We start from the raw sequence: 27,665 nt of genomic DNA on the forward strand, positions 1-27,665 counted from the left end.
AAAACTCGATTTAGGGGCCATTCAAAAATTTCGTGGATGATCTTACTGTGACCTTTGCCATTTTCCATGATCAAAGATTAGTTATTTGTATATCACACGAACAATTATGCTTAACTGAATTTTTTGGTTTAGTCAAAAGATCCATTATTTCACACTTGAGTTGACTTTGAATGATCATTTTAGACGAAATTTATTACGAAACAGAAATCAAATTTTCAAAATTTCTTATATAATGAAAGCATAAACAATCTTATACCTTTCTGCTGTGATCAAGTCGTCTGCAGTAATTGTCATGTCATTGACTAACATGATGCAGTTGTTTAGTAAATTATATCCCACTGAGAGAACGTGGTTTAAAAGAACATCATTTCGTCATAAAACATCATTTCAAAGTGTACGTAAGGACGTGCGCTGCAGATTTTCCGTTAATTGATGTCCAAAGTTCAAAGATCTAATATATTTTAATCAAAAATTTTCTTGTAGGCCTTATATCTTGTAATGTATTCAGAATCTAGTCATTTATAAAATATTATTATTATTATTATTATTATTATTATTATTATTATTATTATTATTATTATTATTATTATTATTATTATTATTATTATTATTATGTTATTGTTCCCTTGCTTTGGTTATTTTTTTATTTCACGGCATTGTAGTTTTGTTTTACGAATTTAATTTTTCACTTGTTATCAACTGGAGCATGGTGGGAGTTTGCTGGCTCGCCATGTAAAAATTCTCAGATGCTTCAGTTGACGTAATTGCCTGGTGAGTTTAACTTCATTTTTTTTTTGGCTTATCAATTTTCTATAGTTTTGCGACAATATAATTGAGTCTTGCCAGTAATATACGTATTGCAGATAAGTTTATATATATACATATATATTTATGTGAATCTTACGAGTATTAGTTCATACATTCTCATACATAATAATTATAACTATTTGTCCTTTTTTTATCTTGTGGCTGACGCCATTTTTGTAACAAAAAGAAGGACTATTGTGTCCTCGTGGTTAAGGTAATTTTGAACAAAACAAAAAATTACATACACAACTTGGAGTAGACAAGTATTTGGACTAAATTGCGTTTAGTTTCTTGTTGAATATTTTTGATTATTAAAAAATATATATATACACAATTGTTAATTTTTTGACTTTTATATTTCTAAAACCAGCCGTATAACCTCAATAGTATATAGAATTCATATATGTATTTTGGCCAGAAACCAAATTAGATTCTCGGGAAGTTAATTTACTCATCCAGATGTGTGGGCTGTTTTGTCTCTCTGGCCTTACAGCCTGCTTTCCAATACATGTTTAGATTTATTCAATTTTGTCTTGAGTGGGTTGTGGGGATGGAGAGGGAAAATGGTTACAATCTAGAGAGCTACATATAGTGTAGCCAAACCCAAACTATCACTTAACTCAGTATGTTATCCTTATTCCGTGAAAAATACGAAAACTCGATTTGGTTGCCGTTCAAAAGTTTTATGGCCCCTGATCCAAATACTAATTATGGCTAGGATCGGGATCTTTTGATTCATCTTTTTGGATCATTCCTAAAATTCTTGTTATATGTTGTGTGATAGTGTTTTTCTTTTCTTTTTTTTTTTTTGATAAATTATAATACTATATATATCATAGGCACCGGAACCTGGGGGTTCAGACCCCTTCAGCCCCCTCCCCCAATATTATCAATGAGGAGGTTGAACCCCCCAATGTTTCAATTATGTTTTCAGGGGGCGCGGTGGCTCAGTGGTAGAGCGTTCACCTCCGGTGCTTGGGGTCCCTGGTTCGATCCCAGCTTGCGCCGTGTGGACTTTGTGGTGGACAAACACCGTGCTCGTGGGTTTTCTCGGGGTTCTCCCGTTTCCTCCCACTGTCTTCATTCCACCATTTTCACTCATCTCTCATAATCACCGTCTCCTTTAGCCTCACCGGCATAACCGTGGGACGTAAAACTTAAAGATTTCATTTCATTTCATTTTTCAATTCTGTTTTCGTGTTATCATTTCATCAAAATACTTTTTCCTGACTTAGTTTTAAAAAATTACCATTCAAGTGCATTTTTATTTTCAAAATATAGTAAATATAGTATTTGGTTTCTCTGAAGTATTTAGCAAGACAATTCTACACTATTCTATTTTAGGAGTGTTTCCCATTCAGTAGCGGCTTGTGAGGAAAGACATATCAGTAAAAATTACAATTTTATAGCTACAAAGTAAGGGAAGGAAACTTGAAGTATGTAGCAATTCTTACATACACCAAAAATCAGATCTTTTGTTTAATTTCTAGGATCAATCACAGTGAAAATTTTCTTCAACATGTAATTTGCCTAGCATCGAAACTTTACCAGTTACACTGACGAAGATGAGAATTGTGCCTTGAAACTCTATGTAGTAACAATATTTAATTTATGTCAAGAGTACCATTTTGAAATCTATTTAAATATTCTTTAAGCTATGTTAACATATACAATTTTCAAGTGGCATATGTTCGTGATGTGGAGGCTAACTTTAATTTTCGTTACTCTCATTTTTTCACTACCATTGTATAAAAATGGAAACACCCAGTTTAGCTATCAACTCTTAAATTATTAGGTTATTATTATTATTATTACTGTTTTATTGTTACCTATTAATGTATGAATCAATTAAATAGCGCATATCTTACTTTTGTAACTCTTTGTTTACTTCATTAGATTCCATAAAATTACTGAGTTCCTTCATTTTGTCCTGGTACGCTCTTAAGTTTGCGTCAGGACTCACGGTTGTTGATACAACACAAAGGACAGCCTCAAACAAAAGAGCACCTGCAAAAAAATTGAAAAACAAAAGAATTACACTTGCTTAGAATATAGACTTAAAGAAAAAATGAAAATGTGTACTTTCTGCATCACTGGAATGGTTCCTTTGTTCTTGTATATATACAGAATGTTAGAATAAACCGTATTATACGTTGAGAATTATATAAAGAATTACTTACCTACTAATATTCCTCAGTCTATCTTTTCATGCTGATAACGAATTACTCATTTACTAATGTTTCTCAGTCAATTTTTCTTCCTTACGATATCAAATTACTCATCTACTAATGTTCCTCAGTCAATTTTTCTTCCTGATGATGTTGAATTACTCATCTACTAATTCCTCTACTAATACTCCCCTGTGAATTTTACTTCCTGATGATAGCGAATTACTCATCAACTAATATTTCTCAGTCAATTTTTCTTCCTGATCATAGCGAATTACTCATCTACTACTGTTCGTCAGTCAATTTTTCTTCCTGATGTTAGCGAGTTACTCACCTACTAATGTTCTTCTGTCAATTTTTCTTCCTGATGATGACGAATTATTCATCTACTAATGCTCTTCAATCAATTTTTCTTCCTGGATAGCGATTACTCAGCTACTAATGTTCCTTAGTCAATTTTTCTTTCTTGTGATAGTGAATTACTCATCAACTAAAAATTCTCAGTCAATTTTTCTTCCTGATCATAGCGAATTACTTATCTATTAATTTTCCTCAGTCACTCTTGTTTCCTGATGATAGCGAATTACTCACCTACTAATGTTCTTCAGTCAACTTTTCTTTCTGATGATGACGAATTACTCATCTACTAATCTACCTTAGTCAATTTTTATTCCTTGTGATAGCGAATTACTCATCAACTAATATTTCTGTCAATTTCTCTTCCTGATGATGGTAAATTACTTATCTATTAATGTTCCTCAGTCAATTTTTCTTCCTTATGATATAATGAATTACTTATCTACTAATGTTTCTTAGTCAATTTTTGTTCTTCCTAATGATAACGAATTACTCATCTAATGTTTCTCAGTCAATTTTTCTTCCTGATGATAGCGAATTACTCACCTACTAATGTTTCCTTGTCAATTTTTCTTTCTGATGATAGCGAATTACTCACCTACTAATGTTCTGTTAATTTTTCTTCCTGATGATGGCGAATTACTAACCTATTAATGCTCTTCAATCAATTATTCTTCCTGCTGATGGCGAATTACTCACCTATTAATGCTCTTCAATCAATTTTTTTTTCCTGCTGGTAACAAATTACTTATCTACTAATGTTCCTTAGTCAATTTTTGTTCTTCCTAATGATAACGAATTACTCATCTAATAATGTTTCTCAGTCAATTTTTCTTCCTGATCATAGCGAATTACTTATCTATTAATGTTCCTCAGTCAATTTTTCTTCCTGATGATAGCGAATTACTCACCTACAAATGTTCTGTCAATTTTTCTTCCTGATGATGGCTAATTACTCACCTATTAATGCTCTTCAATCAATTTTTCTGTCTGCTGATAACAAATTACTTATCTACTAATGTTTCTTAGTCAATTTTTGTTCTTCCTAATGATAACGAATTACTCATCTACTAATGTTCCTCAGCCAATTTTTCTTCCTGATGATAGCGAATTACTAACCTACTAATGTTCTGTCAATTTTTCTTTCTGATGATGGCGAATTACTCATCTACTAATGCTCTTCAATCAATTTTTCTTCCTGATGATAGCGATTACTCATCTACTAACGTTCCTTAGTCAATTCTTGATAGCGAATTACTCATCTACTAATGTTTCCCAGTCATTTTTTCTTCCTAATGATAGCGAATTATTCATCTACTAATGTTCTTTAGTCAATTTTCTTCCTGATCGTAGTGAATTACTTATCTGCTAATGTTCCTCAGTCAATTATTCTTCCTGATGATATAACGAATTACAAAACTACTGAAGTAGATCATTCAACTTCGGTGCTCGGAGTCCCTGGTTCGATCCCAGCTTGCCCCTTGTGGACTTTGCGGTGAACAAACACCGTGCTCGTGGGTTTTCTAGGGATTCTCCCATTTTCTCCCACTTTCATCATTCCACCATTTCATTCATTTCTCATAATCACCGTCACCTTTAGCCTAACTGGCATAACCGTTGGACATAAAACTTAAAGTTTCATTTCCTTTTTTTCAACTACTGACGTTCTTCAGTTAATTTTTCTTCCTGATGATAGCGAATTATTTATCTACTAATGTTTTTCAGACAATTTTTGTATCTGATGATAGCGAATTAATCTACTAATGTTCCTCAATCAATTTTTCTTCCTGACGATATAACGAATTACTCAACTATTGACGTTCTTCAGTTAATTTTTCTTCCTGATGATAGCGAATTATTCATCTACTAATGTTCATCAATCAATTTTTCTTCCTGACGATATAACGAATTACTCAACTATTGACGTTCTTCAGTTAATTTTTCTTCCTGATGATAGCGAATTATTCATCTACTAATGTTCCTCAATCAATTTTTCTTCCTGACGATATAACGAATTACTCAACTATTGACGTTCTTCAGTTAATTTTTCTTCCTGATGATAGCGAATTATTCATCTACTAATGTTCCTCAATCAATTTTTCTTCCTGACGATATAACGAATTACTCAACTATTGACGTTCTTCAGTTAATTTTTGTATCTGATGATAGCGAATTATTCATCTACTAATGTTTCTCAGACAATTTTTGTATCTGATGATAGCGAATTATTCATCTACTAATGTTCCTCAATCAATTTTTCTTCCTGACGATATAACGAATTACTCAACTATTGACGTTCTTCAGTTAATTTTTCTTCCTGATGATAGCGAATTATTCATCTACTAATGTTCCTCAATCAATTTTTCTTCCTGACGATATAACGAATTACTCAACTATTGACGTTCTTCAGTTAATTTTTCTTCCTGATGATAGCGAATTATTCATCTACTAATGTTCCTCAATCAATTTTTCTTCCTGACGATATAACGAATTACTCAACTATTGACGTTCTTCAGTTAATTTTTGTATCTGATGATAGCGAATTATTCATCTACTAATGTTTCTCAGACAATTTTTGTATCTGATGATAGCGAATTATTCATCTACTAATGTTCCTCAATCAATTTTTCTTCCTGACGATATAACGAATTACTCAACTATTGACGTTCTTCAGTTAATTTTTCTTCCTGATGATAGCGAATTATTCATCTACTAATGTTCCTCAATCAATTTTTCTTCCTGACGATATAACGAATTACTCAACTATTGACGTTCTTCAGTTAATTTTTCTTCCTGATGATAGCGAATTATTCATCTACTAATGTTCCTCAATCAATTTTTCTTCCTGACGATATAACGAATTACTCAACTATTGACGTTCTTCAGTTAATTTTTGTATCTGATGATAGCGAATTATTCATCTACTAATGTTTCTCAGACAATTTTTGTATCTGATGATAGCGAATTATTCATCTACTAATGTTCCTCAATCAATTTTTCTTCCTGACGATATAACGAATTACTCAACTATTGACGTTCTTCAGTTAATTTTTGTATCTGATGATAGCGAATTATTCATCTACTAATGTTTCTCAGACAATTTTTGTATCTGATGATAGCGAATTATTCATCTACTAATGTTCCTCAATCAATTTTTCTTCCTGACGATATAACGAATTACTCAACTATTGACGTTCTTCAGTTAATTTTTCTTCCTGATGATAGCGAATTATTCATCTACTAATGTTCCTCAATCAATTTTTCTTCCTGACGATATAACGAATTACTCAACTATTGACGTTCTTCAGTTAATTTTTCTTCCTGATGATAGCGAATTATTCATCTACTAATGTTCCTCAATCAATTTTTCTTCCTGACGATATAACGAATTACTCAACTATTGACGTTCTTCAGTTAATTTTTGTATCTGATGATAGCGAATTATTCATCTACTAATGTTTCTCAGACAATTTTTGTATCTGATGATAGCGAATTATTCATCTACTAATGTTCCTCAATCAATTTTTCTTCCTGACGATATAACGAATTACTCAACTATTGACGTTCTTCAGTTAATTTTTCTTCCTGATGATAGCGAATTATTCATCTACTAATGTTCCTCAATCAATTTTTCTTCCTGACGATATAACGAATTACTCAACTATTGACGTTCTTCCGTTAATTTTTCTTCCTGATGATAGCGAATTATTCATCTACTAATGTTCCTCAATCAATTTTTCTTCCTGACGATATAACGAATTACTCAACTATTGACGTTCTTCAGTTAATTTTTGTATCTGATGATAGCGAATTATTCATCTACTAATGTTTCTCAGACAATTTTTGTATCTGATGATAGCGAATTATTCATCTACTAATGTTCCTCAATCAATTTTTCTTCCTGACGATATAACGAATTACTCAACTATTGACGTTCTTCAGTTAATTTTTCTTCCTGATGATAGCGAATTATTCATCTACTAATGTTCCTCAATCAATTTTTCTTCCTGACGATATAACGAATTACTCAACTATTGACGTTCTTCAGTTAATTTTTCTTCCTGATGATAGCGAATTATTCATCTACTAATGTTCCTCAATCAATTTTTCTTCCTGACGATATAACGAATTACTCAACTATTGACGTTCTTCAGTTAATTTTTCTTCCTGATGATAGCGAATTATTCATCTACTAATGTTCCTCAATCAATTTTTCTTCCTGACGATATAACGAATTACTCAACTATTGACGTTCTTCAGTTAATTTTTCTTCCTGATGATAGCGAATTATTCATCTACTAATGTTCCTCAATCAATTTTTCTTCCTGACGATATAACGAATTACTCAACTATTGACGTTCTTCAGTTAATTTTTCTTCCTGATGATAGCGAATTATTCATCTACTAATGTTCATCAATCAATTTTTCTTCCTGACGATATAACGAATTACTCAACTATTGACGTTCTTCAGTTAATTTTTCTTCCTGATGATAGCGAATTATTCATCTACTAATGTTCCTCAATCAATTTTTCTTCCTGACGATATAACGAATTACTCAACTATTGACGTTCTTCAGTTAATTTTTCTTCCTGATGATAGCGAATTATTCATCTACTAATGTTCCTCAATCAATTTTTCTTCCTGACGATATAACGAATTACTCAACTATTGACGTTCTTCAGTTAATTTTTCTTCCTGATGATAGCGAATTATTCATCTACTAATGTTCCTCAATCAATTTTTCTTCCTGACGATATAACGAATTACTCAACTATTGACGTTCTTCAGTTAATTTTTCTTCCTGATGATAGCGAATTATTCATCTACTAATGTTCCTCAATCAATTTTTCTTCCTGACGATATAACGAATTACTCAACTATTGACGTTCTTCAGTTAATTTTTGTATCTGATGATAGCGAATTATTCATCTACTAATGTTTCTCAGACAATTTTTGTATCTGATGATAGCGAATTATTCATCTACTAATGTTCCTCAATCAATTTTTCTTCCTGACGATATAACGAATTACTCAACTATTGACGTTCTTCAGTTAATTTTTCTTCCTGATGATAGCGAATTATTCATCTACTAATGTTCCTCAATCAATTTTTCTTCCTGACGATATAACGAATTACTCAACTATTGACGTTCTTCAGTTAATTTTTCTTCCTGATGATAGCGAATTATTCATCTACTAATGTTCCTCAATCAATTTTTCTTCCTGACGATATAACGAATTACTCAACTATTGACGTTCTTCAGTTAATTTTTGTATCTGATGATAGCGAATTATTCATCTACTAATGTTTCTCAGACAATTTTTGTATCTGATGATAGCGAATTATTCATCTACTAATGTTCCTCAATCAATTTTTCTTCCTGACGATATAACGAATTACTCAACTATTGACGTTCTTCAGTTAATTTTTCTTCCTGATGATAGCGAATTATTCATCTACTAATGTTCCTCAATCAATTTTTCTTCCTGACGATATAACGAATTACTCAACTATTGACGTTCTTCAGTTAATTTTTCTTCCTGATGATAGCGAATTATTCATCTACTAATGTTCCTCAATCAATTTTTCTTCCTGACGATATAACGAATTACTCAACTATTGACGTTCTTCAGTTAATTTTTCTTCCTGATGATAGCGAATTATTCATCTACTAATGTTCATCAATCAATTTTTCTTCCTGACGATATAACGAATTACTCAACTATTGACGTTCTTCAGTTAATTTTTCTTCCTGATGATAGCGAATTATTCATCTACTAATGTTCCTCAATCAATTTTTCTTCCTGACGATATAACGAATTACTCAACTATTGACGTTCTTCAGTTAATTTTTCTTCCTGATGATAGCGAATTATTCATCTACTAATGTTCCTCAATCAATTTTTCTTCCTGACGATATAACGAATTACTCAACTATTGACGTTCTTCAGTTAATTTTTCTTCCTGATGATAGCGAATTATTCATCTACTAATGTTCCTCAATCAATTTTTCTTCCTGACGATATAACGAATTACTCAACTATTGACGTTCTTCCGTTAATTTTTCTTCCTGATGATAGCGAATTATTCATCTACTAATGTTTCTCAGACAATTTTTGTATCTGATGATAGCGAATTATTCATCTACTAATGTTCCTCAATCAATTTTTCTTCCTGACGATATAACGAATTACTCAACTATTGACGTTCTTCAGTTAATTTTTCTTCCTGATGATAGCGAATTATTCATCTACTAATGTTCCTCAATCAATTTTTCTTCCTGACGATATAACGAATTACTCAACTATTGACGTTCTTCAGTTAATTTTTCTTCCTGATGATAGCGAATTATTCATCTACTAATGTTTCTCAGACAATTTTTGTATCTGATGATAGCGAATTATTCATCTACTAATGTTCCTCAATCAATTTTTCTTCCTGACGATATAACGAATTACTCAACTATTGACGTTCTTCAGTTAATTTTTCTTCCTGATGATAGCGAATTATTCATCTACTAATGTTCCTCAATCAATTTTTCTTCCTGACGATATAACGAATTACTCAACTATTGACGTTCTTCAGTTAATTTTTCTTCCTGATGATAGCGAATTATTCATCTACTAATGTTCCTCAATCAATTTTTCTTCCTGACGATATAACGAATTACTCAACTATTGACGTTCTTCAGTTAATTTTTGTATCTGATGATAGCGAATTATTCATCTACTAATGTTTCTCAGACAATTTTTGTATCTGATGATAGCGAATTATTCATCTACTAATGTTCCTCAATCAATTTTTCTTCCTGACGATATAACGAATTACTCAACTATTGACGTTCTTCAGTTAATTTTTCTTCCTGATGATAGCGAATTATTCATCTACTAATGTTCCTCAATCAATTTTTCTTCCTGACGATATAACGAATTACTCAACTATTGACGTTCTTCAGTTAATTTTTCTTCCTGATGATAGCGAATTATTCATCTACTAATGTTCCTCAATCAATTTTTCTTCCTGACGATATAACGAATTACTCAACTATTGACGTTCTTCAGTTAATTTTTGTATCTGATGATAGCGAATTATTCATCTACTAATGTTTCTCAGACAATTTTTGTATCTGATGATAGCGAATTATTCATCTACTAATGTTCCTCAATCAATTTTTCTTCCTGACGATATAACGAATTACTCAACTATTGACGTTCTTCAGTTAATTTTTCTTCCTGATGATAGCGAATTATTCATCTACTAATGTTCCTCAATCAATTTTTCTTCCTGACGATATAACGAATTACTCAACTATTGACGTTCTTCAGTTAATTTTTCTTCCTGATGATAGCGAATTATTCATCTACTAATGTTCCTCAATCAATTTTTCTTCCTGACGATATAACGAATTACTCAACTATTGACGTTCTTCAGTTAATTTTTCTTCCTGATGATAGCGAATTATTCATCTACTAATGTTCCTCAATCAATTTTTCTTCCTGACGATATAACGAATTACTCAACTATTGACGTTCTTCAGTTAACTTTTCTTCCTGATGATAGCGAATTATTCATCTACTAATGTTCCTCAATCAATTTTTCTTCCTGACGATATAACGAATTACTCAACTATTGACGTTCTTCAGTTAATTTTTCTTCCTGATGATAGCGAATTATTCATCTACTAATGTTCCTCAATCAATTTTTCTTCCTGACGATATAACGAATTACTCAACTATTGACGTTCTTCAGTTAATTTTTCTTCCTGATGATAGCGAATTATTCATCTACTAATGTTCCTCAATCAATTTTTCTTCCTGACGATATAACGAATTACTCAACTATTGACGTTCTTCAGTTAATTTTTCTTCCTGATGATAGCGAATTATTCATCTACTAATGTTCCTCAATCAATTTTTCTTCCTGACGATATAACGAATTACTCAACTATTGACGTTCTTCAGTTAATTTTTCTTCCTGATGATAGCGAATTATTCATCTACTAATGTTCCTCAATTTTTCTTCCTGACGATATAACGAATTACTCAACTATTGACGTTCTTCAGTTAATTTTTCTTCCTGATGATAGCGAATTATTCATCTACTAATGTTCCTCAATCAATTTTTCTTCCTGACGATATAACGAATTACTCAACTATTGACGTTCTTCAGTTAATTTTTGTATCTGATGATAGCGAATTATTCATCTACTAATGTTTCTCAGACAATTTTTGTATCTGATGATAGCGAATTATTCATCTACTAATGTTCCTCAATCAATTTTTCTTCCTGACGATATAACGAATTACTCAACTATTGACGTTCTTCAGTTAATTTTTCTTCCTGATGATAGCGAATTATTCATCTACTAATGTTCCTCAATCAATTTTTCTTCCTGACGATATAACGAATTACTCAACTATTGACGTTCTTCAGTTAATTTTTCTTCCTGATGATAGCGAATTATTCATCTACTAATGTTCCTCAATCAATTTTTCTTCCTGACGATATAACGAATTACTCAACTATTGACGTTCTTCAGTTAATTTTTGTATCTGATGATAGCGAATTATTCATCTACTAATGTTTCTCAGACAATTTTTGTATCTGATGATAGCGAATTATTCATCTACTAATGTTCCTCAATCAATTTTTCTTCCTGACGATATAACGAATTACTCAACTATTGACGTTCTTCAGTTAATTTTTCTTCCTGATGATAGCGAATTATTCATCTACTAATGTTCCTCAATCAATTTTTCTTCCTGACGATATAACGAATTACTCAACTATTGACGTTCTTCAGTTAATTTTTCTTCCTGATGATAGCGAATTATTCATCTACTAATGTTCCTCAATCAATTTTTCTTCCTGACGATATAACGAATTACTCAACTATTGACGTTCTTCAGTTAATTTTTCTTCCTGATGATAGCGAATTATTCATCTACTAATGTTCCTCAATCAATTTTTCTTCCTGACGATATAACGAATTACTCAACTATTGACGTTCTTCAGTTAATTTTTCTTCCTGATGATAGCGAATTATTCATCTACTAATGTTCCTCAATCAATTTTTCTTCCTGACGATATAACGAATTACTCAACTATTGACGTTCTTCAGTTAATTTTTCTTCCTGATGATAGCGAATTATTCATCTACTAATGTTCATCAATCAATTTTTCTTCCTGACGATATAACGAATTACTCAACTATTGACGTTCTTCAGTTAATTTTTCTTCCTGATGATAGCGAATTATTCATCTACTAATGTTCCTCAATCAATTTTTCTTCCTGACGATATAACGAATTACTCAACTATTGACGTTCTTCAGTTAATTTTTCTTCCTGATGATAGCGAATTATTCATCTACTAATGTTCCTCAATCAATTTTTCTTCCTGACGATATAACGAATTACTCAACTATTGACGTTCTTCAGTTAATTTTTCTTCCTGATGATAGCGAATTATTCATCTACTAATGTTCCTCAATCAATTTTTCTTCCTGACGATATAACGAATTACTCAACTATTGACGTTCTTCAGTTAATTTTTCTTCCTGATGATAGCGAATTATTCATCTACTAATGTTCCTCAATCAATTTTTCTTCCTGACGATATAACGAATTACTCAACTATTGACGTTCTTCAGTTAATTTTTGTATCTGATGATAGCGAATTATTCATCTACTAATGTTTCTCAGACAATTTTTGTATCTGATGATAGCGAATTATTCATCTACTAATGTTCCTCAATCAATTTTTCTTCCTGACGATATAACGAATTACTCAACTATTGACGTTCTTCAGTTAATTTTTCTTCCTGATGATAGCGAATTATTCATCTACTAATGTTCCTCAATCAATTTTTCTTCCTGACGATATAACGAATTACTCAACTATTGACGTTCTTCAGTTAATTTTTCTTCCTGATGATAGCGAATTATTCATCTACTAATGTTCCTCAATCAATTTTTCTTCCTGACGATATAACGAATTACTCAACTATTGACGTTCTTCAGTTAATTTTTGTATCTGATGATAGCGAATTATTCATCTACTAATGTTTCTCAGACAATTTTTGTATCTGATGATAGCGAATTATTCATCTACTAATGTTCCTCAATCAATTTTTCTTCCTGACGATATAACGAATTACTCAACTATTGACGTTCTTCAGTTAATTTTTCTTCCTGATGATAGCGAATTATTCATCTACTAATGTTCCTCAATCAATTTTTCTTCCTGACGATATAACGAATTACTCAACTATTGACGTTCTTCAGTTAATTTTTCTTCCTGATGATAGCGAATTATTCATCTACTAATGTTCCTCAATCAATTTTTCTTCCTGACGATATAACGAATTACTCAACTATTGACGTTCTTCAGTTAATTTTTCTTCCTGATGATAGCGAATTATTCATCTACTAATGTTCCTCAATCAATTTTTCTTCCTGACGATATAACGAATTACTCAACTATTGACGTTCTTCAGTTAATTTTTCTTCCTGATGATAGCGAATTATTCATCTACTAATGTTCCTCAATCAATTTTTCTTCCTGACGATATAACGAATTACTCAACTATTGACGTTCTTCAGTTAATTTTTCTTCCTGATGATAGCGAATTATTCATCTACTAATGTTCCTCAATCAATTTTTCTTCCTGACGATATAACGAATTACTCAACTATTGACGTTCTTCAGTTAATTTTTCTTCCTGATGATAGCGAATTATTCATCTACTAATGTTCCTCAATCAATTTTTCTTCCTGACGATATAACGAATTACTCAACTATTGTTCTTCAGTTAATTTTTCTTCCTGATGATAGCGAATTATTTATATACTAATGTTTCTCAGACAATTTTTCTAAGTAATACTATATGTGTGTACTTGTTGCTTATAGAGAGGAGTAGAGGAGGGGCAAAGTTGGCCAATTTTTTGAGTCTCAGTGTTCTGACGTAAATTATATTTACTTTCAGGATGGTTTCATATAAGACAAAATATCTTTTCACTGAATTGGTCTGCACAAATGTTACTTCATTGGGATTTGTGTTTCATAAGCGTTCAAACGATGTATGAATCATGACTCTGCGATAATTAGGGAGGGCAACAGAGTCGACAACGTGAAGGTCTGCAACAGCTCGTCGAAAATGATATACAGAGCGTTTTTATAGAAATTTTGTTCTGAATTTTTATCTTGCTTTGTATGGCTAATATTTTTTAATATTATTTTCACAAATGTATTTCCTCAACATTAGCTTCATTTTGTCAGTGTAGAGTGACTGTAAAGGTTGCCAGGTCTCCCCAGATTCTGTTTTTTCTTCATTTTTTAAAGGTTTTTGTTTCTTCTTATTTTACAAATAGGGCGGGAAATGCATAAGTGTTACCTCGTTCGAATCAGTGTTTCATACGCTATCCAACGAGGTATGTATCATTATCCTGTGATAATTAGGGGGGGTCACCAGAGCCCCGAACATGAAAGTCTAAGATTTCGTTCAAATCCCTGCTCGATGTAAAAAGACTAATCTTTACTAAAAACGGAAGTAGTAGAAGTCTAATACCACTTCCAGTTGAATAACATTTGAGAAAATATCACGCCATACAAACCAAACTCCTTCACGTGGTGTACACGTAACACTGCTACCTGCTCTCTACGAAGAAGGTGCCATCTTTTACTTGCGTGAAAATTCTGAGTTGGCTCTATGAGGAACAGGTCCCACTATTTTGAATATATTTCATAACCCAAGTTGCTTTTCAACAAGTAAACTCACCAGTAATAACTGTGAATACACAGAAGTGCATTTCTCCTGCAGTTTTGGCTGTTATATCGCCAAATCCAACAGTGAAAGTTATAACAGCTGTCCAATAGAGAGCAGATACATAGATATCAACTGTTGAGTTTTGATCAGCAGCTTCTGCAATAGGACAAAATAATAGCTTTAAATTAATTCATTTATACACGTTAATTGTCATAAAAGTAAGCAAAATAAATAGGTACATCTACTTCTTTCTACTTTAAAAATGATTTTTTTGTACTTTAAAAGGATCTTCTTTCTACTTAAAAATGATCTTTATCTACTTTAAAAAGGATCTTTCTACTTTAAAAAGGATCTTCTTTTTACTTTTAAAAAGGATCTTTTTACTTTAAAAAGGATCTTGTATTGTATCAAAAATTTCCATTGCAGTTCGGAAAGTATTGTAAAATGCAGTGGAGGACTTGCGTTTTTTGCGATGGTATAACGTTTTACTGCAAGATACATTATACTTATTTATAATAATTTTACCGCATTCCATAGTGTAACCTTTACTTCAGAATACATTCTTCTTTGTGTTAACCTTTTAAACTATGCTATGCATGTTGAAAGTGTTATAGAACGGTTTTGTCCGTCCGTCTTTCAATAGGTATCAGAGTAAAAACAGTAAGAAATATCGAGAAGAGGCTTTTTGTAATCGATTCGCCCTCCCGAGAATAGGTTCCATCTCCTCCGTTAACTCTCTATTCAAATTGGAAGTGGTTCATATTAGCCATTTCCGGTTTCAAGTTTATCACCATAGGACCAAAACAATAACAGATAACGAGAAACTATTATTTTTTTCTTTGCAAATGATTCAGCATCTTAAGGTAATATACCAGGAATATCCACAACACTCTACCATAACCTGAAGTGAACCATTACTATTACTTCCGGTTTCAATACTAATTTCCACAGATCAAAAACGCTAAGATATATTGAGTTGTGCTTTCTTCCAATCGACTGACTGTTCCAAGAATAGATCCCATCTTTTCCATTAATCCTCTATTCAAACCGTTAGTGATTCAAATTAACCATTTCTGATTTCAACACCTATTGCAGTAGAACAAAAATGGTAAATAGATAGCGACAAACGTTTTCCTGCAAATCGATTCATCTTTCTAAGAATAAATTCCGCCTTCTCAATTAACCTTGTTTTCAAACCGGAAGTGGTTCAAATTATCCTTTTTTAGTTTCAACGTTTGTTGCTATAGAACAAAAACGGTAATAGATAGCGACAAACAGTTTTCTGCAATGGATTCAAGGTATCAAGGCAACGTATCATCACAATCCGCAATGTTCTATCTAAACTGGAAGTGGTTAAAATTAACTATTATTTTAGATTTCAATACTGATTTCCGTAGGGCAGAAATGACAAAATATATCGTGATACAGTTGCTTTGTAATCGATACAGCTTTCCAAGCATAGGTTGTGTCTCTTCCTTTAATCCTCTGTTCAATCTGGAAATAGTTTAAATTACCGATTTCCGATTAACGATTAACGATTAACGACTTCAACCTTTATCGCGATAGATAGAACAAAATCAGCAAGGGATAGCGAGTAATGGCTTTCTAATAGATTCCCTGTCTGATGAACAGAATCTATCTTTGATCTTATTAATCTATTGCAACCAGTAGTTATAGATTTACTACATCAAGTCTGAGTATTGATTTCGCATAGTTTGGAAGTCTACTGACACTGTTTGGAAGTGGTTTGACACTGTAATGCTTATTACCAAAGAACTTACGACAGAGCCAAAAGTTTTTTTGCTAGAATACGAAACCATAGTTTTAAAATAGAAAGCGTTTGATAAAAATAAAATAAAAAAAAAACTGAAACTTGTTTCGTAGAAAATCGAACCCGGTTTGATAGAAAACCTAAACCAGTCTGATAGAAAACCGAACCGGTTTTGAAAACAGAAAACTAGTTTGATGAAACAGAAGCAGTTTTGAAAACCCGAACCGGTTTGACAGAAAACGTTTTTCAATGTTTTTAAACTGGGTTTGATTTTTCTAGAAACCGGAAAACCGCTTTTTGTGCCCTTCAGGGACGGCTTTAGGATTTTAATTTTGGGTAGGCCCGCTCCCTCGCTTCTTCTTCTTCTTGTTCACCTCAACCTTAGGTTGGTGGGCAACATGGAAATTTTAAAACTTTTCTCTCACTTGGGAGAGCTGTTTTTTACTGTGATGAGTTCTGTTGCTATCTTCAACATTCTTATCCTTTCATTGTATTTTCAACTGTCTATGACTTTCTGTCCTATCTTCTTATTCAAGACAAAACCGATTCCTGCCGTATCGTTTGCAGCTCCTGAGTAAATCATTCTGAAGTCCCCGTTTCACGTGTCTCCTCCATCAGGCCATCTAACTTCGCTGATTCCCAAGATATCTATCTTCATGCGTTCCATTTCTTTCTTCAGGTTTTCCAGTTTTCCACACTGTAACAGCGACCGCACATTCCAGGTTCCTATCCTGCAGGGTTAGGGATACATATATACATTTGACTGATTAATAACAGTATGAAATTACTTTTACAGTAGTGGTTGATGTTATTTATTAAATAATTATCTAGCATTAATATAAATAGATGAAAATATATTTACTCTTTATTGTATCTTTTACCGTTTATATATCTTTCAAAATTTTTGAACAGGCCCGTATCTACCCGGCCTACCTGCTAAAGCCGCCACTGGTGTCCTCCACTAATAATAACAGATGAAGAAATATCAATGGATTAAGAATAAATAGCAAAAAATTATAGCGTTTCACCCAATAGTAACAATAATGAATAAGTTTTGTACCTTTACTATATTATGTTTCTGTTGTAATATATATGTTATATTTATGTTATGTAATATATTTTATTATATTACAATAAGAGAAATTAGAAAGTAAAAACAGAATTATTGTACATGTTTTAAAGAAACAGACACACACAAATACACACACTCAACACACAAATATTATAGTGTTACACTACAGCATAATGTATACGTACAATATGTAATTTTGAGTGCTATGCTCTTACAGCTAATTGACAAGCTGCTCTATTAGCTTTTTTCCCTTTGTGTACATTCAATCCTGCTTCGATAACAATAAATTGTAAACTGCTCTTCTGAAAGCCACTACAGAGCTTGACTCACGTATCGAGGTTGACAAATCATTCCAATCATGACAGATTGAAATTATGTATAAGTTTGAGGAATAAGTAGATCTATGGAGAGGAGTTGCAAACTGGTTGTTAAAACGTAATCTTGTGTCCTTGTCATGGAAATAACTTTAAAAGTTAAGGTGTTTTAGAAGGTAAGACATAGTTGTCGAAATAAGTGTTTTATAAAGCAGTGCCAACGAAATGAGTGCAATTTATGTCGTTGTTGCATTTTTGGCCATTGTAGCTTTTCAAAGAATAGTGTTACATTATCAGAGAATTAAAAATGAAACGTATGCAAGCATTTTTGTACCTGCTGCAATCGGTTTTGCAAAGTATATCAACGTAAGTTAAGGCAGTGTCACAGTAGTCCAGATATGGTAAAAAAAAAGTTTGTACAAGAGTTTTTTTTCAACTGTATTGGTAGAAAGTTCTTTTAACTTGCTGAGGAAATGAAGAACTCCAAAAGACTTTTTGCACGATGTGTTAATTTGATCAGACCAAGTTAAATATTTGTTAAATATGACACAATATTCTTCACAGAGAAAGAAAAGGGAATATCTAAGCCGTCTAAAGTTATATTGGAAACAAGTGAAGCATCTAATAACGTAGTCGTACGTTTGGAAGCAATCAAAATTAACTTTAATTTTAATAGATTTACATTTTAAACAATTATTTGCTGACTATTTAGCCAAATTTCTCAAATCTTCGTTCACCTTTGTTATACATGCACCTATTTGCCTTCGTGAAGAAGATAGATACAACTGAATATCGTTCACATGCATGTGATACTTAAAGTATTTTAGAAATTGTGGTATCATTAACATAAAGACAGAAAAGAAGAGGCCCTAAAATACTACCTTGAGGATCACCATAAGGGAAGTTTCGCTGATCAATAACTAAGTTGGCAACTGCCAAATACTGTTTTCGGTCATATAAATAATTTTGGATCCACTTAGCATCTGAAGTAGAGAAGCTAAATTTCTGAACAAATATCTGCAATAAAATCTCATGGTTTACTGACTGGAATGCATTTCCAGTATAGTAAGCATGGTTATTTCCTTATATACAAGTGAAAGAGTATGTGTTTGAAGTAGCGTTGTAGCAACTCCGACCAACTACACCAATGAATGTTGTATTTATCTTAAAATAAAATGTTTAAAGATTTATTTGTCACGCTTTTTTTTTCTAACAGGAAGTTGGAGTTTGCATAGCTATATAAACGCAGTTGCAAGAGTGTTCATGCAAATATTAGTAACATTTTTATCGGTGTATCTCAGTGATGTAGCGCTCACTCTGGTGCGTGGCGTCTATGGGTCAATCCTGGCTTGTACCAACTGGACTTTGTGGTGGACAAACACCGTGTATGTGGGTTTTCTCGGGCTCTTCGGTTATCTCCCATTTTCTTATTTGCACTATTTTGTTCATTCCATCACCTTCTGCCTTGGACTCAGTGCAAAATTGTGTGTCTGGAGGGGGGTAAACTAAGTAATAATAATAATAATAATAATAATAATAATAATAATAATAATAATAATAATAATAATAATAATAATAATGTGGCTACTTGAACTATAGAACAAGCGTGTTTTCAATTTTAAATTATTACTAAGAAATTGTTAAGATTCGATCTTAATAGTATTAAAAAGGAATTTTGTCACGTTTTGCATTGTTCTGCATATGCCTCTCATATTATTTTATAACTTTGGGATCTCATTTCTTTTTAACTCTATAGATAGCGGCCAAATATCTATTCTCAACGTGTGGTAATACTTACCTAGTTGTGTCACCCAAGAACCTGGTGAACATTGCACTAAATAATCATCCTTTCCTACGTAGAATTCACACGTGAATGAAACGATGAAACTAGCTAAAGAGTTTATAAAGCACAGGCTTATTGGAACCCATTTAACAGATCTGGAAGAGTAGGGATGCAAATATACGTTAGAAAGTAAATAAAATTACTGAAATGTACTTAAATTTTATTTTTAAAAAAATCTGAACTGTATCGTCGATTTGAAATGATTCAATTAAAAAAAAAAAAAAGTTAACTAGAAATTCTGAGTTGAGACGCCATTTTAAGATGTTCTTAATTTGATTATATATATATATATATATATATATATATATATATATATATATATATATATATATATATATATATATATATATATATATAACCATAAAAACGAATCCTGACTTGGGTTTATCAATTCGATACGTTTTATAAAACTAATTAAATAAATCCTTGGGATTGGGTCATCCTTTTTTGTAAAACACTTTACAACTCTACAATTTCAAATAAAAAAATTCCTTGGCTGGAACGCCAATTTGAAATATTACTTATCAAAAATTGTTTTCATAAAATCCAGATTCTTACTGAAGTCATATGCAATATCTTTATTGTTAAATATCTTGTACCTTAGAATCTTTATTAACTATTTAACAGCTTTACTTTAGTAATAATTCGAATTCTAAATGAATCAATTTTATTAATTTCAAATATCGAGGAAAATAAAATTTGGATTTCAAGTTACAACAAATCAATAATAACTTATAATCATTATAAACTGGATTATAGTGCAAACAACCTTAAATAAAATGTACAGAGGAAAAATAAAAGAAACTTCTTACATATTTAATATACAGTGCGTTCCACAAATAACACTAACGCCCATCTCCTGAAGAAACCAAGGCAGATAGAAACATGAAACCTTTTGTAACCTTAAAGGGACGTAAAAGACAACATTATACTGATAAGGAAAATCCCTATGAGGGGGCATGAGGGGATTACGAGGAGTAATTACAAGTACTTCGACCATACTTACGGATGGCCGCCATGTTGGATAGGGACATGCTAGCGACATGTAGTTTCCAAAATTGGTCTCTACACGTGATTACCTTTCAAACAAGATACACACGGGGGTTGCTATTTAAAATTTTGTAGTTACCCCCCGTAACCTCCTTGAGCGCACCTCATGGGGGTTCTCCATAGCAGCAAAATGTTACCTTTTATGTCCCTTGAAGGTAGAAAAGGTTTCTTGTTTCTATCTGTTTTGTTTTCTTCAGGAGACGGGCTTTAGTGTTATTCGTTGAACGCATTGTATATATATATATATATATATATATATATATACGAGTGTTTCAAAACAACGTTTGGGAGGTGATTCCTGATACCAAAATAAGACAAAAAGTATAGACCAACCTGGGTCACAAGTGCTTCCTTTCGGAGTTATAGGCCGCCAAATACATGAAAAAATGAACTTTAAATGGCCATACCTCCAATACTATGAGATCTACCGTAGTCCGGTCAGAACTTCACTTAGGAACTAATAGATCTATGTGCGCTATTCAAAAATCCATGTTTCAGAATCCTAAGGTACTCGCGAAACAATTTTTATAGAGAGAGTTTGGCTATGGGCATATAATTTGAAGTACTCACGAACTATCTCTATAAAAATTGTTACGGAAGTACTGCAGAATTCTGAAACATGGATATTTAGATAGGGAACATACTACTTCCTAAGTAAAGTCTCGACCCGACTACGATAGATCCCATAGTTTTGGAGCTATGGACCTTTAAATTTCATTTCTCCATGTTTTCGGCAGCCTATAACTCCGAAATGACGGATTTCTGCACCCTGGTTGGTCTATACTTTTTGTCTTATCTTGGTGTCAGGAAGCACCTCCCAAACGTTGTCGGTGTTGTTCTGAAACACCCTGTATATGGTTTACACAGCATTATCTCTTTCGTCCATAACACATTAAATTAATTATCACTACTACTAACTACACGAAAATGGAGGATGAAATATTATACAAATGGACAGAGGAAACACATAAATAGATGAAATAAAAGAAAATCCAAACAACAACTATTTTAACATATTATGTAATATTCGTCCTGGAGGAAATTACAATTAGTACTTGAAGAACAAATTTTACAAAATAGAATGAAAACATTGAGAACCGGCGTTGACCTCAATCATTATAGATGAGTCATTACTATTGAAGGGCAGCAAACTGATAAGTTTGAAAACGCACACAAATGAGCCTAGCAAATAATCCTTTCTATTAATGAACTTGATATTTTATATATATATACTAGCTGAACCTGCGCTCTCTACACATTCACATATGAGCATGAACCTCCTTGTCATTTCTCACGACATCTGTACATGTCCCGTTACAGACACAAGTGAAGGACGTCTTGATAAAAATCGGCAAAGAGTTTCATAAAGAGAGTTTATTTTTTCTATTATTTTTTCAATATCTCGCACCGTTTGCAAGAGTTGAGCCTACCTCCGGTTGGAGTTTCTAGTTCATGTATGATCACTGTTTTCTTTCTTCTTGCATCCAGTATGTAATAAGCAAATATATTACAGACACAATTAATTATAATGTCCGTTATATATGGTGTTCTTTGGGCAAAATACTCCAAACAATAAAGATTCATCTTAGACTGGAGAAATGGTCATCCTTCGTTTTTCATTGTCATTTGGCAATGAAACAAACGCCGGAGAGATATACTAACCCCGTATACAAAGTGTGATATTGGAATGTATAACTAGTAGGATATGATGCTTTACTTTTCTAAAATTTCAACACTTCCAATGTACGCCTAAAAATGTAATAGAGAAATAACGGCCTTTTAAAAAATATTTAATTAGAACTGAACAAGCTACACAAAATTTTGAATCAACCAATTTGGAAAGGCACGTTTCTAGCATTTGTGGTTTCCGAGATCTCATTCTTGAAAGATTGGAGACAAACATATAAACTTAGCATTTTAATATATACGAGGTGTGGCAATTAAATAACAAGAGTGGTGTCATAAATGTGATGTATTGCAAAGAAAGTTACAATTGACTGTTATTCCCTTCAATATACTCCCCTCCCTTATCTATACACCGCTGCATACGTGCCTTTCATTGTTCAAAGCAATGCTGTAGGTCATCAGATGTCACACTGTTCAACAACAACTCTGCCGTTTTTCGTTTCACCTCTTCCACAGACTGAAGATGTATTTCCTTCAACGCACTTTTTACTTTTGGGAATAGATAAAAGTCATAGGAAGCCAGGTCTGGGGAATACGGAGGATGGTCGAGCACAGGAATGTGCTTGGCTGCTAAAAACTGCTTCACAGAAAGGGCATTAATGGCAGACGCATTGTCTTGGTGGAGGATCCATGCATCGTTCTTCCACAAATCCGGTCTCTTCTTCCTTATTCTTTCCCTCAGCTTGATTAGGACTTCTTTGTAGTAGGTCTGATTCGCCGTTTGACCCTGAGGCATCCATTCAGTCATGATGATACCCCTGATATCGTAAAAAAAAAAAAGAAAAAAAAAAGAAGATGAGCATTGCCTTCACTTTCGACTTGCTCATTCTTGCTTTTTACATTCTTGGCGATGTGGGAGTCTTCCAGTGCATGGATTGACGCTTAGTCTCGGGGTCATACTGGAAAATCCATGTTTCATCACATGTGATGACACGTGTTAGCAAGTCTGGTTCTGCTTTGAGTCGTTCCATGAAGTCACAGCAAATGGTCTTTCGAATGTCTTTTTATTCCTGAGAGAGGTTTTTCGGTTCAATTTTTGCACAAACTTTTGTCATGCAAAATTTGTCTTACTGTCTCTTTGTTAATGTTCGTCATGTCTGCGATCATCCGAATGCTCAGACGTCTGTCTTCCGCACAAGTTCATTAATTTTTTGAACATTTTCGTCCGTTCTTGAACTCAAAGGGCGGCCGGGTCGTTCATCATCTTCAACCTCCTCCCTACCTTCTGAAAATCGTTTGTGCTATTCGAAAACTCGCTCACGTGACATAGCATTATCACCATACACCTCTTTTAACATTGCACAACATTCCGTCGGTGTTTTGTTTAATTTCATCAGATATTTGATGTTAATGTGCTGCTTAACTTTACTGTTCACTATGATTCCGGCATACTACAGAACACTGTCCTCTTCATACAAGCCTGCAAAGAAAAGAAAAGCTTTCAGAATCATGAAACAAACAGTGGCTGCTCATGAAGGTTCAAGATCAACAACACATCATTAGCTACCTCCCCCCCTCGTGATCCTGCAGAAGGTGGGCAGTCTCGTTATTTAATTGCTACACCTAGTAGATACTATACTTTGAGAACAACCCCCGATGTTCATTTCTTGATGTGAATGTGATCTAACGGATATCTGATGGCAATAAAATAATTTTAAATATTGATATTTCGAACTAACAATCAAATTAAGCAAAATTAATACATAACTCTAGAAAGGAAAAAAAAAAGCAATTTTCCCTTTTACAATCCACATTCATTTCTCCCATGGTTCCTCCATTAGGTGAGTTCAGGATACATCTAACGTTTTATTAGTGGAGATTTTTTCAGGCATTAGCACGACATTTTCATTGGTACGCTAAACATATTTATCTCATACCAGTCTACAAAATGTTTGAAATTTAAAGTTTGCAATTAAATTCAGATTAACGCTGGCAACCTATATCAAAAGTTTTATTACTGATAATAATCACTTATCAGCCAACTTGCATGATCTCCAGTCGCCATGTTGGATTTTGAAGACTTTGAATCTTATCAGAGTTTAAAGAAGTTAGAATGTTACGTGGACATAGTTGAAACAAAAAAATTGAAACCTCGGCTCTCGTATACATTCTACTATCATTTGTAAAGATATTAAGTTTCAAAGAACATTTTTGTTGATATTAAAATATCAAAATATTAAGAAAACTATAAAAACAATATTGTCTTATGTTTTATACACACAATTATAATATGATTTGTTTTCTACATCTTTAAAGGAGCATACTTTTAAAAACTTTTGCTCATATAATATACAAATTTAACAAATATAGTAGCCTTTAAAGATATAACTGATTCTTACTTCAGAATATCGTTTTGCCGGAGAATATCTTCCTCTAAATATGACACTCCTAATACGAGCCGATGCATTTGCAGTTGTCTTAGCATTCTAACCATATTTTGCGCAAATGACATATATCTGTAATAGAAGAGATATGCATTTTTATATTTCCACAATTAAAATAGGTATCCTTTGGAAGAAAATGTTTCATGAATTTTTACATGTAAGCAGTGTTCTCCAGTCGAATTTCTTTTTACATAGGTAATGTTCGTCACAAAGAGTATCTAGCTGGATATATTTTATTTGACAATAGATCATTAATTTATCAGATTTCGGATGTAAAGCACAGAATTTGACTAATGTGGCAAATGTTAATAATATTGCAGCTACTTAAAAATGAAATGAAAACCATATTAGCTAACGATTGTAAGCAGCTGTTAAATGGAAAGGAAAAGAAGTAGATTTCAAGATATTTTTTTAAAAAATCTTCGATCTCCATGAAACAATGAAGAATTCTGAGTTTAATGTCAGTGAAGATGACATTGTACAATGAAACTATGCCTAGTGTTGCAAACTAAGGATGCTGCAGTATCGTAACACTTGTAATAACTAAAATTGGACAGACAGGGCAATGCATATCCAAAGTACCTCACAGAGGCGGCTTTAGAATTTTAATTTTGCATAGGCGCGCTCCCTCGCTTATGGATACGTATACACACATTTGATTGATTAACGGCAGTAGGAAATTACTTTTACAGTAGTGGTTGATGTTATTTGTTAAATAATTATCTATAATTAACATAAATAGTGTGAAATATATGTACTCTTTATTGTACCTTTTAGCGTGTATATATTTTTCAAAATTTTTGGGTATGTCCGTGCCTACCCGGCCTATCCCCTAAAACCGCCACTGGTACTATAGTGTCTAATACAATGATCATGATATGACGAATTTCGAATTGGGTAAGTCTATTTTTCTTAAATTCATAGCATGCGTCAGATACGTACTTGAACTTCCTATCACACCTTCGTACTTTCATTTTACTTAATTACCTATTTCAGCAAACTACAATCAAACCAGAATTTATTCTAAGTAAGAATAGTAAGTATAAATCCTTACTATGAAAAGAAAAAGAAGGAAAAAACGTTATATTTAGTTGCAACCGAAATGAATTATTCAATATTAAAGTAGAAAGTTCAATCTATTATATACATACAGGGCCGGATCCAGGATTGTCTGAGGGAGGTGTACCAATAACTACCAAAATTACCAATCATACTGATCCTTCTAAGTGACATGTGACAATATTCTTTGCCCCTGACAATACAAATGCATGGGATGGTGGAAAGTATTTTAAAGAGGGCTGCAAGTAGAATGCAGGACAAAAATGTCATTTTCCCCTCCTGCCTTCTATTTTCTTCTCTACTTGACAAATGTTATATTATTTTGCTTAGTGAATCCTTTTCCTTCAACCTTCAGAAAATCCACTCAAACTATTGATTTTGCAAAGTTCTGCTTTCTTTTAAGCCCTAAACGGAAACATGATAGCAGAAAGTTTCGAAAGTCTTGGTATTTTCACTGCCAGCTTCTAATTTTAGATAGTGTATATTTACAACGAAGAGGGGCGGGGGTGCACGTGCACTTTTGCACCCCCCTAAATCCGGCCTTGTGTATATATATATTTTCATTCGATCGGATATTGAAGTTGAGCACAATTTTTTTTTTCACTGTAGTGTCAACAAAATATGGAATATCAAGAATCATTGCTGTGTCTGCAATCTTCTACAAAAAATATGAAGCTTGGCTATTACATATTCTATTATCTACTACAGATGGTGATCAGAAAAATGGAAACACCTGAACGAAATTGCAACTTATCAGATTAATATGGTGTCGGGCCAACTTTCGCCTTCAGAACAGCCTTGATGCGACGTGGGATGGGGGTATAGAGGTCGTGAATAGTAGCAAGTGGAATTTTACACCATACCTCGTGCAGGGCATCGGCCAGTTCTATGAGAGAGGATGGAGTTGGAAATCGTCGCCGGAGTCGTGTTTCCAAGACGGACTACAGATGTTCAATTATGTTGAGATCTGGGGATTGGGCGGGCCAGGGGAGGTGTTGAACTTCATCCCGATGTTCCTCAAACCACTCTGCAACAACGCCAGCTGTGTGAATGGGTGCATTATGATCCTGGAAGATGGCGTCATTGTCCGGGAACAACATCCGGACCATAGGATGCAAGTGGTCTCCTAAAATTGCGACATAATCGTTGGCAGTGATTCGTCCGCTAAGTGTGACCACAGGACCCAATGAAAACCTTGATATGGCGGCCCACAGGGCATCACCGAGCCGCCGCCATGTTTCACAGTTGGGCGGAGACACTGCAGATCATAAGCTTCTTTGGCGTTCTCCACACATAAACACGGCCCGTGGTTGGGAATAGGGTGAAGAATGACTCATCCGACCATATCACACGTTTCCAGTCCTCAACGGTCCAAGTTGCATGGT

At 33.0% G+C, this 27,665-nt stretch overlaps 1 protein-coding gene across 2 annotated transcripts in view; it reads right to left on the reverse strand.

The window, feature by feature from the left end:
• Positions 1–27,665, reverse strand: part of LOC145684271 (uncharacterized) — a 323,824-nt gene that overhangs the window by 100,074 nt on the left and 196,085 nt on the right. For both annotated transcript variants that reach the window (XM_081756414.1, XM_081756415.1), the window contains exons 21-24: positions 25,177–25,293; positions 20,057–20,196; positions 15,114–15,257; positions 2,676–2,814 (exon numbers count right to left, since the gene is read on the reverse strand). In XM_081756414.1, the coding sequence (XP_081612540.1) occupies positions 2,676–2,814; positions 15,114–15,257; positions 20,057–20,196; positions 25,177–25,293 (540 nt within the window). The remainder of the gene's footprint in view (positions 1–2,675; positions 2,815–15,113; positions 15,258–20,056; positions 20,197–25,176; positions 25,294–27,665) is intronic.

This window comes from Thermobia domestica, chromosome 4 (genome assembly GCF_964235325.1).
Source record: "Thermobia domestica chromosome 4, izTheDome1.hap1.1, whole genome shotgun sequence".
Classification (NCBI taxonomy): Eukaryota; Metazoa; Arthropoda; class Insecta; order Zygentoma; family Lepismatidae; genus Thermobia; species Thermobia domestica.